The 13,530-nt window shown below is 38.9% G+C and overlaps 1 protein-coding gene across 13 annotated transcripts in view; it reads right to left on the bottom strand.

Moving 5' to 3' along the window:
* Positions 1-13,530, bottom strand: part of prom1a (prominin 1a) — a 90,593-nt gene that overhangs the window by 19,150 nt on the left and 57,913 nt on the right. For all 13 annotated transcript variants that reach the window (XM_037780104.1, XM_037780110.1, XM_037780106.1 and 10 more), the window contains 10 exons: positions 10,801-10,921; positions 9,406-9,469; positions 8,995-9,084; positions 4,567-4,796; positions 4,199-4,273; positions 3,906-3,969; positions 3,194-3,353; positions 2,813-2,965; positions 1,863-1,986; positions 684-787 (listed from right to left, as the gene is read on the bottom strand). In XM_037780104.1, the coding sequence (XP_037636032.1) occupies positions 684-787; positions 1,863-1,986; positions 2,813-2,965; positions 3,194-3,353; positions 3,906-3,969; positions 4,199-4,273; positions 4,567-4,796; positions 8,995-9,084; positions 9,406-9,469; positions 10,801-10,921 (1,185 nt within the window). The remainder of the gene's footprint in view (positions 1-683; positions 788-1,862; positions 1,987-2,812; positions 2,966-3,193; positions 3,354-3,905; positions 3,970-4,198; positions 4,274-4,566; positions 4,797-8,994; positions 9,085-9,405; positions 9,470-10,800; positions 10,922-13,530) is intronic.

The raw sequence follows: 13,530 nt of genomic DNA, 5'->3' as shown, positions 1-13,530 counted from the left end.
GCTGCCACCAAGTGAAACTGACTGGAAGTACATGACACACTGACAAGTTCCCTGATAGAAAACACTGTAATGTTCCTCAGAAGCCTCAAATACTTTCTAATATGTCAAAGATGAATGTTCCATGGTAACATTTAGGCAGCTACATACCATATAGACTCACATAATGTACCCAGTATTAGCACTTTTTAACTGTCAAAGACCTGTTGAAGCAACACTGCTCTATTTGGAAATATAATGACGGCAGGTCTGCCATCCCAGTTACTGAGGATACGCAGCTTCTCACTGGAAGGAGATGATGAAAGCTGATGTAACCGCTGAGAAAGAGGCTGAAGAAAAGCGACACATACAGTGTAGAAAAATGATGCTAATTAGCTTCTCAAGGTTAATAGAAACTGTCTCTCTCATTTGCATCCCCATCAATGGAAATAAAATATTCAGTTGCATGTTTGATGTCTGACCCAACGCCTGCGTCAAAACAAAAATAAGCAAAATATGAAACACTGCATCGTACAGTAATTCTACAGCCGCCTATTATTGAATAAATGGCTCGTCTTGCTGCAATGTCCATTCAGTTTTGTAGCCAAATATAAATATAAAATGCAGAGAAGACAGATGTGCAGTACTCCTGTAAGGTGGCAGATAAAACGCTGTCACCTAAATACATAGAAATGAGTTGTCTTTGCCTGTATAGAGTCTCTGCTGTCAGCTCCAGGTCGGAGTCGTTGTACATGTAGCCCGGGATGAAGTTCTTCCAGTCTGGGTTGACCAGAAATGGGGTGTCCACAACCTGGAGGACCAGAGAGCCACAAAGAGGATGTGTGATTATTAATCGTTGGACGCAAATAGAATCAATCAGTAGATGAAAGAGACTTGACTACAATTCTTTTTGAGGCCTAATTCAATTTAAAACCAGGGTATTTCAAGATCAACACACAGACCCAAACAAAGCAGCACTCTTGCTTCATGTTTTCTTGTGTAATCTCGTACTTTTTGTAACTCTTCCAATCCATATCTTATCTGGAGGTATAGCTATATAAGAGTGAACTAGGGTGTAGTTGAAAGAAACCTGCATGCTCACTAAATGATTCTATGAATTACTGTAAAAATGGTTGAACTAATCCTAGTGAATACTGTGTATATTCCACTGCTGTTTGTGGAAGAGAGCATGTTGCTCCCGTTAGCAATTTGCCTGAACTGAGCCAGCAAGAAAGCTGAGGGAAAAGGCTGCAAGAATATTAATTTGAACGAGCTGACTAATTTATTATTCAGTAATAAAATCCACCAAGTTTAGAGTAGTGATACTCCATAAATCAAGTGAAATGACAGCATGTTTAACTTGTTTAAAAAGACAGATTTTAATCTAACATTTGTCTAATTTTAATGTTTGCTCTGTACGCTTTTTTAACTCAAGGCAAAATAGAACATTCAACATTATGGATGGCTTAACTGCTGCAGGATTCAGACTTAATGCAAACAACAGCATGCTACCAACAACTGAAGCAACTGCTATTCTCACTAGCCCACCCAAGGGACACTGCTTGTATGCAGTAAATAGTACAGAGGAGGAACAGTGTTAACTTTATAAACACACTCAAATGTATGCAGAAAGCTTTTGAATTAGTGCAGAGACTTGCCTTGAAGAAGGTCTCTTACCAGAAGCTTGCTTATTAAAAAGATTTTTACACAGATTTGAGTGTGTGGATGCTTTTTTTTCATTCAGTTTGACAATCAAACATAAAGAAATATGTTCTGTATGAAAATTAAGTCAAATTACTACTTGAGATGTGCTGTACGTTTTCTTCTCTGCACATAGTCATGATTCCTGTTTGTACTTGTCATTTTTAGGGCAACTCCTGACTTGCCTTGAAGACTTCTTTGGTGTGGAACGGTTCGCACACGAGTTTCTCCATGTTTCCTCCAACCAGGAAGATGGTGGTCACCACTCCCATCAGCACCCAGGAGAAGATGATGGTAAATCCAACGCCGCTGTGGAGAAGGACAGACGGGCCCTCAGGTACAGATAACATATAGAACAATAAGTAGTAGTGGAATGGCTGGATTGGAGGAAGAGGGGAATTAAAAGGAGCAGAAGCAGTTTACTTTGGATCTGTATCAGTATCTCAAATTAGATATAACAGAACACAAAAATCAGGACATTAATAATACATTGGTTAATATTTTGTTTTAAATGATTAACCCTAAAAAGTTACTGCCTTTTGTATGAGGCATCTAAAATCTTGTTATCATCTTGTGGGAAAACTATACTGTGTGAATAAATACCTGTCTTTTGCAAACACAATGTTATATTTTACAAACAAGTTATTCTTCTTATAGGGATAGATTCTGCATGTTGTACCAACTGAATCACTGGGTCAGCTTTGCTCTTTAATACACTTCCAGGTCCGTAACATGATTTTGATGATAGTCTCCTTCACCTTTTAGAAGTAGGGATAAGTCATGATTTTCGAATAGTCATTAAATTATAAAAAATCGAATAGTCTATGCGACCCTGGTTTCAGCTGGGAGATGTGTTTAAGCAGTGGAGCATCGTAAAACACACTTCATTCAAACTCTACAAAATAAAACTCACCAAAACCGTCTTGGTTAGTCTTTGCACTGTTCCAATAATAGAAGTAGCAGTAGTTGTGTCGGTTATACTAGAAACTATTTTAGGAGGACTACTAGCACTTGAACAAGTACACCTAAAAATACTAGTAGTAATGTATACCGTGCCATCTTCTAGTTGACTTTTTATAGCAACACCTTCAGTTTTAAATCTTGAGAAAGACTGTCATGCGGTCAGTTGACTCACGCCATGAGCATCGTTCCTCCTGTGTTGGAGATGCAGCCTCGTGTCGTAGGCGAGGCGTGCTTGTCGTATCCCAGCGTGCCACACAGCAGGCCCAGGTAGTTGAAGGCCAGGACCAGGACCACCATGCAGCAAAGAGCAATACAGCCGATCCACCTGTAGGCAGCAGGCAAAGCTAAAGAGTTACAGCGTTCACTGAAGGTGGCCTTAAAATGACCAGCACCCGTCCTGCTAAAATGTCCTTGAGCAAGACAGTGAAGCCTTATCTGCTTACTAATTATTATTATAAAACAGCATCAAGATAGTGGCCACATTACAGTATTACATTTATAGGTATGTTTGTTTTTGTCTCTTACAGTTTATAGGTAAAGGAGGTCAGTGTACCTGTAGAAGTCCATTTTGTCGATTTCAGGGTAGTAGTCCTCAATCTTGGCGTGTGCATGGCTAATGGAGATAGTGAAGTTGGACAGGCAACTCTGCACAGGGAACACCTTGGAAAAGCTGCTGATGTTATTGCCGATGCCGTCCACCAAACTCTGAACACCTGAGACACAATTAATCCATCAGTTTCAATAAATTGCTTCTGTAAAGATGCTGGATGGATAAATAAAGCCGACAGATGCACCGGGAAAAACTTCACTGCACAAATGAAAGATGGCAAATGTTATACATTTTAAGATGGATATAATTTACTCTGAAATCTATGTGAAAATTCAAACTGAAAATCTACTTAATCTTGTTCAAACTCACAAGGCAGAAGAAGAAAAGAGACATATGAAGAGAGCAATAGGAGTAAATATTACATATTCATGCAGGTGTACAGTGCAGCTATTATTACTACTCATAACCTCATAGAAAACCCTGGAGGGTGATTTTCTGTATTTAGTTATGATCTTTTTTCCTTGTTGTTCATCACTGTGTATTGATGCCATGTGTTGCATGCTGTTGATTACACTTTAACCTATTTCAGTGTAGTTGTGCTCCAGTAGCAGTACAGTAGTAATACACATAGCAGCAATTATTACATGAGCAGAGTTGAATTATTTTTGTTTGTTTGCTAGAAGGAAGGTTTATATTAGTGTAAACTGTCACTTACTCTCCACAACACTTCTCGTCTGTTCAATCACCATGTGTGGCGTGTCGTTTAAAGAGGCGTAGCCCTGTGAAAGGAAAAGGACAAAGTGTTGGGACATGGAGTTTCTTGGTCCATTTTGAGGCTGATTTCTTTTTCATTTTGTATTTATTAATTTGGCTATTCAAAGGCATTCTCTAAAAGATTGGAAATCACTAACTGAAGCACAAGTAGGCACCTAAAGGAAAACTGGTGACACAAGGACATTAAATAACTCATATTAGATATTAATATATAGATTTATGATCCATGCTCACCCTCTGAACGATGGCACTGAGGTCCGTTCTCAATACATGTTTCACCTTTTCCAGCTGTGCGTTCACCTTGGGTAGCTAAAATATAAACAGACAATGAAACACTGATATACAGTACACATAGTAGGGGTGGGAAAAAATATCTATACAGCATATTATCGCGATATTTTGCGTGGCAATATTGTATCGATACAAAAACGTCAAGTATTAATCTTTTATTATGTAAACTATTAACCTCTTAACAATCTGACGGCCCGACGGCGGGCCCGGCTGCTATTCTGAACTAAATTTGAATAATTCAGCAGTCACATAATGACTGTGCAAGAGAAATTTAACAAGAAAAAAAGTCACATTTGCATTCAGTTTTGTACCCGTGTGAAGTTGGCGCCGATCTGCAGCTGGGACAGTGACTGGCGGATGTTGCGGCACAGCTGGGCAGAGGTGGCGTCTGACTCCTCATCGTGACAGCCGGGGTCGTTGAGTGTGCGGTTGATACTGGTCCGGACCAGGCTCAGGTTGAAGTTGAGCTTCCCTGTTCCTTCCTGGAGGACCTCCAGACCCACACTGACGTTCTCCAGGGCCTCCTTTGTTTCTCGCATGGCTGAATTGAAAGAGAGGTTGATGAGATTGAACGTGGGCTGTGTTGCTGTTATGAAGGATGTGAAGGACCATCAAAACAAAGGACTCTCTTAACACAATTTCCTTCTAAAAATGGGAAAGTAGAACAACGGAGTGAGAGAGTATTCATTGTTTCTATTGCAAACTCGGTCTTCTAAAATTGTTGGCACACCTGGAGTGTCTTATAGTACCTACATTGAAAACAAATACACTTTTCTCTTTAGCTAACCTATTTTGAGGTAAAAAATATTGAATTAAACGAGTTGTCAGGAAAAGCTTTTCATCCCATGAGCCCTAGACTGTGTAGCTCGGCGGCAAAATAACTCATAATGAATATTTTATTTAAATATTTTAATTCTGTCCTGGGACATCTTATATTCAAAGCCGTCAAATAACTTTTTTGTCAGTGTTTCTGGGACATAGAAAAATTTCAAATACATTTTTGTTTTACCAGATTTAGTGGCTAGTGTAAAATTGGCTTTTAATATCAACATACACTCAAAAGGTATAAGGTCTGTATAATGTTGGCTCATGTTCCACAAAAGCACAAACTCATACAGGACACAAAGTATGCACTCGTTGTAGGACTAGGCCTGAGCCGAGCATATCATACAGAGTTTCAGATGTTGTGTTCGCATGCTGCTGTGAATCTCCAGCCTCTAAAATTGAACTTTTGACTGCCAAACAGCTTTCGGCGAACAATAACCAAACAGGAAGGCTATGAATAATGTGAATTTGTTCGCTGTTTGTAACTAACTCCTTCCCCAGCAATTGAATGCATGACAAGACGACATCCAGTGTATCATCACAGAGTAGCCTGCAGCAGACTTTTAAAATTAAACAGGATAAAGAATACATAAACACTGGCATCCTTGAACATATAAAAGATGCAAGAGTGTAGGAGAGGAAACAGTGTATTTACCATCGCATACGCTTAACTGGAGGGAGTGAAAACACAGATGGATGCTGTGTGCTAAATGCATAAAGACTGCTTCTTCCAATTATGAATCTTGCATCCTTTGCATTCAGACAGTTTCTGACATCTGATAAAACACAGTATTCACACTGGATACTGAGATCCTCTGACTGCTCGGCTCAGCCCCAGTAGGAACACAATACTACGCGAACACTAAGAACACAAACTGTATTCCCAGTTATCCGTGGTCAAGCATTTTACCACCTCAACTGTCGGCATGCTTACTGACTGTTATTTCATCTTTGGTTGCATCCGAAATTCCATACTAACATGCTATTTAGTACGCCACAACATTCATAACAGATGTTGGAGGACAGCTTAGTAACTTCAAGTTAAAATCAGCAGCAAAGCTACGCTTTCGCCATTTTGGACTGAAAACGTCCACCTACAAAGTACCGTACAAAAGTAAAACATAATTATCTCTATTGTCATATTTATGTTTCTACTGAAATGTCCTGTGTTGAACAATACAAATATTATTAATATCCTGCAGAACCGGATACAGTATGTCATATGAGCGTGCAGGGCGGTGCAGTCCCGTGGGTTTGATGCACGTTCATTAAGCCGAGGAGAGTAATTCTGGATTTGGACATTAGTTAATTTTATAACTTTAAGGAAATAATGATTTAAATGAGGGCTTTTTAAGTGTTCGTACTGGGAATTTGATTTACCTCAAAAAAAATTATCATCTGATTTACAGGTGTCTTTTTATACATCCATGGTCACAGACTTATTGGTGTTTTCAGTCCAAAATGGCATCGGCGCTACCGCAGCGCCATCTAGCAGCTGTTGTCAAAAGAGCACCGGAGTTTCGTCGCTTTGCTTCTAAACTCTTTTTGTCGACAATAATGCTTCAATTTAAATGTAAGTATACGATTCTACTTTGGTAGGTGTTATATATATATATATATATATATATATATATATATATATATATACAGTATATATATATATTTATATATATATATATATATATCGCCTACCAAAGTAGAATTGTATACTTACACTTAAATTGAAGCATATATATATATATATATATATATATATTTATATATATATATAATTAATTCAGACTTAGATTTTCACAAATCATCGTTTCAGTCACATTAGTTTGGTACGGGTTACCATGGTTACGCGTCTCCAACCGGCAAGGAGGCTTTCAGGAAGTGACGGCGTAAATTACAGTTGTTTGTCTGAAAAGATACATACTACTACACTATACTACACCAAAGTATGTTGAACAATTGTACACATATTGGGTAATTAGTGCATAGTATGTGATTTCAGACGCAGCCTTTGATTCAGTTGTGCTACAAGCCTGTATATATTCCCTGTAGTGGAACATCCATATACAGCTGCTTGTTGCAATACATAACTAAATAAAATAACACTTTCACAGTTAAATATTCAAATGGTTGATTCATTTACACGGGGTGTGCCGTAATTTCTGGTAAAAATTGGTTAAAGTAACAGGACAGGTCACACAAACACACCACTTTTTTATGCTCACTTCACAGTGGGGGAAAACAATTGGAGAAAGGGGAGGTGTCCAGGTGCAGGTTCATGTTTACGTTGGGTTTTGGCAAGATCTGGTGATGCCATTAACTTAAAACTGCACTAGGCAAGTTGTTTTATGGAAAGGGAATCATATCTGTTTATATGTGTGAATGGAAAAACTCACAGATTCACTCTGTTTACCCATAAAAACAATTTATCTGGTGACATTACTAGCAGAAAACCATCTGTGCATTCTGCAGGTGGTGCGTTTGACCTTAAAAAATATTTCCCCTTAAAGTTAGCAAGTAAACACTGGATCCAAACCAAGCCAGCAGACAGCCAGAACCTGTTGTGAACATATTTTCCTTCCCCCGAGTCTCTATGAGCGGCAATTTCTGGATTGTGAAGTTAATTAGACAAAATTATCTGCCATTTGTGGTCACCAGAGTCAGACGTTGCGTAGTGCAGTTTTAGTATATTAATTGGTCGTTTAAGTTCATTTAAGATGCACAGATTCGTGCTCCAAGTGCTCAAGGAAGATCACAAGGGAACAAATCACAGGAGCAACACCGGTGTCAAAGTTCACAAGGTCAGGGTTCAAAGGATTGAGGGTCATTGTCCAGTTGCTGAGTTACTGTTACCTTTGATGGCTCGCTCGATTTTCACTTTATAAAAAAGCATAAAATATAAAGGTTAAAAAATTGTCTGAATGATAATTACAAGTTACAGCTTCTATTTACTCACTGACCTTCAAGATAAAAATACTGGAATTAGATTCCAACAAACATAACTGTATATTATTTTCAGGGCAGAATATGTCAACTTTATAGGAATAATTTCGGTGTTTTGAAGTGGGGTTGTATGAGGTACTTGTAAAAACTTGTACTTTACCTTGCCAACTCAAGCCGTTGTATCCATCTATGCTCTCGCCAAATCCACCAGACTCCATTGTAAAAACCTGTAAGTTTACCTCGCAGAACATGTTTGGGTTGCTGGTCTACCGCTGCCTCGATTGGTTACTTTGTTTGTGCTATTGTATGTCTTTGGTGAATCCGAAGTAACTAATGTCACACAATAACACCAACAAACAAACAGATCAAGGCTGCGGTAGACCAGCAACTCCTCTTTTCTGTGAGGTAAAATTGCTGTTTTTTTCAAATGGAGTCTGGTTGCTTCAGCGAGAGCATAGAAAACAAGCTGTCTCACGTCAAGGTGAACCGGCAAAAATATTCTAAATATAATGTACACTTAAATTGATATTGTTTTATTTAGGTGTCTAAAACACATTTTGCTACCGGCTAGTGCATTGCTTTGCTTCCGTGCAGTAACTCCTGTCTGCTTCTCCAAACTGGGGGCGTGCTGACCGTCATCTACTGTAAGTAATACCCTTACTATGGAGAAGTACCACATACAACCCCACTTCAAAACACCAGAACTACCCCTTTAACAAGTGATTTAATGTTCAATATAGTTATAAAAATCATATTACAGCTTACTTTTATTGGGGGAAAATCAGATAATGGGGTTCACTTGTTTTTAGGTGTGATTATCTTATTCTTTAAATAATTGACAATATTTACTAGTAAGGCCGGATTTCTATATTTCACTTAATGACTTGTATAATATTTTGTACTGCAGCTGTAACCTGCATTCAGTGCAGCTCACAATAACATGATCATATCGTAACCAAAGAGGAAATGAAACGTACCTCCAGCCATATTGAGCACTCGGTCCAAGGCAGGATGGACCTCCTTATCCAACTGATCGTGTATCCTTCCACCCAATAACGGACCTATATCTGTAGAGAACGCAGCATCAGATCAACGGAAGAAAACAGTCCCTTTCTTTATTATGTTTGCTGCTTTGGCAGGTGTTAACTTTTAGGAAAGAGCTGCCGGCAATGCTATCACAAAAGTAGGATGATTACTCAAGGGATAACAGTCGCCGCTGTAGCTATCTAGACCTGGTTATGTCACAAATCTGTTATGAAAGCAAGTCAAGGAAAGTAGACACAGTGAATTCAGATAATAAGCATGATATATGACCAAGAGCAAGAACCCAGTGAATCGTTTTCTGTCCACTTACTTCACTATCAGAGGCACAGAGGAGGTCTACTTACTATCTAGGTCATAGATGACTTTGTTCTTGGCGGTGGCGTATTGGGATATTAGGTAATCAATTTGCTGCAAACAGGAAACAGAGCAGAGCAAATAGAAGCAGATGAAAAGCAGTTTATTAGTCTCGTCATAGACACCAACAAGCACTCTGAAGTATAGCACAGATTCATGTTATTTGTCAAAATGAAATGGAGAAAAAGAGAATATATATAACCTGTCTTCATTAACAACAATGTTGAACAAAACAATGCCAATTTAACAGTAAAGTGAGAGTTAAAGCCTCGGCTCCTGAAATTGAATAGAATGTAGCTGTCATGTGCACAAAAAGTGAGAATATTCTCTTTTCCCACTTTTGAAAGATTACACAAATGAGGCATAGCTAGAAACAGTCAATATCATCGCCCTGCAGAGCCCGACCCCAGCCCCCCAAGACCCAGATTTAGACGTACGCATGCGCAGGAACCAGAACCACAGTTAGACGTACGGATGACACTCTCTTTATATTTTTTTTCATTCTATTTAACCTGTACTTTAGGGCTGTCAAAGTAAACGCCATGATAACACGTTAACGCAAATTTGTTTCAACGGCACTAGTTTCTTTAACGCATTAACTCAACTCGCGTTTTTTTAGGTTGTAGTGTGAAGATACTGGCATCATATGAAACTAGAAAAACCTAAGGAATCACATTGGTACCAACCATGTCATACTAGCTTGTCGGGAAGGAGGTTAAATAACGCTTCAAATGTACGCTACATTTTGGCGAGGAAAAACTGGCATGGCCATTTTCAAAGGGGTCCCTTGACCTCTGACCTCAAGATATGTGAATGAAATTAGGTTTTATGGTGTACCCACGAGTCTCCCCTTTACAGACATGACCACTTTATGATAATCACATGCAGTTTTGGGGCAAGTCAAAGTCAAGTCAGCACACTGACACACTGACAGCTGTTGTTGCCTGTTGGGCTGCAGTTTGCCATGTTATGATTTGAGCATATTTTATATGCTAAATGCAGTACCTGTGAGGGTTTCTGGACAATATTTGTCATTGTTTTGTGTTGTTAATTGATTTCCAATAATAAATATGTACATACATTTTCATAAAGCAGCATATTTGCCCACTCCCATGTTGATTAGAGTATTAAATACTTGACAAATCTCCCTTTAAGGTACATTTTGAACAGATAAAAAATGTGTGATTAATTTGCATTTAATCGTGATTAACTATTTTAATCGATTGACAGTCCTAATTGTTACACAATATATTGATTACGTTTGTATTGACAGCACATAATCGGAATTTTCTATATTTCTGCTTTCACAACATGGTTTAGTATTGTGTTGGAGCTATAGGACACAAAGCAGAGTACACGTTCTGTAGAATAACTCTCTGTCTCACCATTGGCGTATCATTGGCGAAGGTGTGCAGGTCCCTCATGTTGCTGTTGACCAATCTGCGTATGTTCTTCACCTGAGAGCTCAGGTTCTGGTTGGCAGCGTACGCGCACAGCACTCCGATCCTAAACAGACGACAAACACAAAACACTGTGACCTTTCTGTCTCCGTGTGCCACCGAGTGACCCTGCTGCTCCCTCATCAGTCATCAACAGCAGCCCAGGGGTGTGTTTCTTTACAGAACAGGGTGATAACGTGTCACCAACAGTAGGGGTCAGTGTGCACCACCACATTTACTTTGACGTTTTCTTTCTCAACTTCCTCTGAGTGAAAGCACCTGTAGAATGAGCTTACTGTCCTTGACAGCCGGCTTTACAGTTCTTGTAATCACAATTATGTGTGATTATCAACACATAAATGCAATTTGTCCCTTTGAAAATTAATCCAATTTAAATGTTTTTTACTGTTAGTCAAGCACATTTCCACAGTAATAGAGTAGAATACAGCACAATAAAAGCAGAAAATAAATCACAAATACTCAGGGTTCATACAAAATAACTGGTAGCACAAAATGATAATGATTATTAATATTTTTCAGCAGGCGGTTGGTTGTATTTTCTGCATTTTTTAAAGATAATAGATGAATTTCATGACAATGTTCCCCCCCCAAAGTAATTTGCAACTCACAGCAGGAAAAGTAGGTGTATCTACATTAAGCTCCGAGGCCCTATCTGTATAATCTACGGTCCCTGGGTTGTAAACATGTTCAAATTAAATGCGAAAACACACAATTGCATAAAAGCAGACCATTAAAGGGAGCCTCTTGCATACTTCAAACAGACCTGAGTAGCTCGGTACAAGGCTTAATTAGCTTGAGCAACATCAAGGGAAAGACAGCCCATAATATTAAGCCGTTTCCATGACTCACGCTCATCCCGGCTGAATTTTCAGCTCAGCATCTCACAGCTAGCGCTATAGCTATATATCGTACTTTGTTTTTATTGCTGCGTGGTTGAGGTTCGTGGGGTGATTAACTTCAGAACAGATGGTCAAAGAAACAACGGATTGTGAAGCATCGAAACTCTGACACTTCAGTTGTATAACATCTCATTTATGGGAGCGCTTCAGTGGAATAAGCAGCTTTATGAATGATGTAAGATGACTCGCAGAAAGGAATAACAAAAAGACTGACTGACTCAGATGCTACTGGCGAGGTTTAGATCAATGGAGATGAATCAGGGTGTTGTGATTCACTGCATAATACAGCAGAGGTCCCTGCATGTGGGCCTGTTTATCTGTGTAGGTATGCACAACAGCCTGTGTGTATGAATGTGCCTACAGTACATGCAAAGTGAGGTTATGCCCCATTCATTCATAGTGACGATGGTGTCTGTGTGAGTGTAGTTCATCTTTACTGTCCCTGTGATCAGCAGTCACTGCTGTACTGTAGAAATCTCTCTTTGTGGATATAATCCTGTTAATCCAATCTAATCTAACCTGCATTATGATGTTGGCATTTTCTCACATTGGGGATCGTACAGTGTTTTCATACACTGATTAACACATTTTCTCTTTTTATGGAGTACACTGATGAGGTGGAACTAGATAAGAGTCAATATTTCTTACGGATATTATGCTGCAATCTATTGCAAATCGGATGTCCATAATTCTGAGTCAGTATTTCTGATTTTGAATCTATTGGTGCCTTCAAATGGGGTCGTGTTTACCGTGTTCTAGAGAAGAGTCCATATGAGCGCCCCCTCTTGTGGTATTCACAACCTTGTAAATGGAAAGTTTCTGAGAGTTCACGAGTTGTGACGTGTTTGTTGACGTTGTCAGAAATGACGGAGGCTATGGAAGTTCATTTTTTGGTGCATAATAAGTTAATATATTGTAATTTCAGTCGTTAATTGTTTTTCTTCGTAATTTTATAATATGTCTGTCTGAGGAAAATGTTGATATTCCCGAAGGCCTCATCGTTTTCCTCTGTCATTATGCCTTTACATTTACTGCATTATGTTATCCACTTGCTAGCTTGCTAAATTGTTTCTAGACGCCAACAGTTGCTTAGCAGTGGTGTTCTCACGACTTAACCATTTAAACGCCAAGCATATTGTGTACAGGACTTCCCATGTTGTAAACACAAGCTCACGAGTTTCATTTGAATGTCTGTAAGTATGCACAGTATGTATATAAGTGTCTGAGCTTCACAAGCATCTAAAGAGGACCTATATCAATTACCACAGCGCCAGTAGCGAAGAGAAACACGTTTTTTTTTCACAAAGATATAAAACAGCTGGATCCATTAAATGTTTGGCATTTGTGCTTGATAAATCACTTCAGCGATTATATTTCATACTAAACTGAAATGTCACCCAACACGTTTCCGTTAATACCGGCGCAGCATAAAAATCAGTGCGTGGAGATCGCTAATCAATCAAAGTGTTACTTATCCTCGCTTGATAAAGGACATTGTCCTTGTCAATTTTGTAGATGTTCAAAGACACTCTGACATCTGAGATTTGAGAGATGTCTGCAGAAGAGCATTTTGTCAAAAGAAATGAACTTATAAGAGAGACATGGTGAATTAACTTCTTCTTCTCTTACATTAAAATAATAGCTGTTTGTGCAGCTGAGTCAAAACCTGGATGTCAGAGTGTCTTTCAATGGACAAAGAAGAAGAACCGTCAAACAGTCCTTGTTGAAAAACGGTTGGCACATATCAAAAGTGTTT

This window comes from Sebastes umbrosus, chromosome 9, assembly GCF_015220745.1.
Source record: "Sebastes umbrosus isolate fSebUmb1 chromosome 9, fSebUmb1.pri, whole genome shotgun sequence".
Lineage (NCBI taxonomy): Eukaryota > Metazoa > Chordata > Actinopteri > Perciformes > Sebastidae > Sebastes > Sebastes umbrosus.
This window is presented reverse-complemented; position numbering and strand designations above follow the sequence as displayed.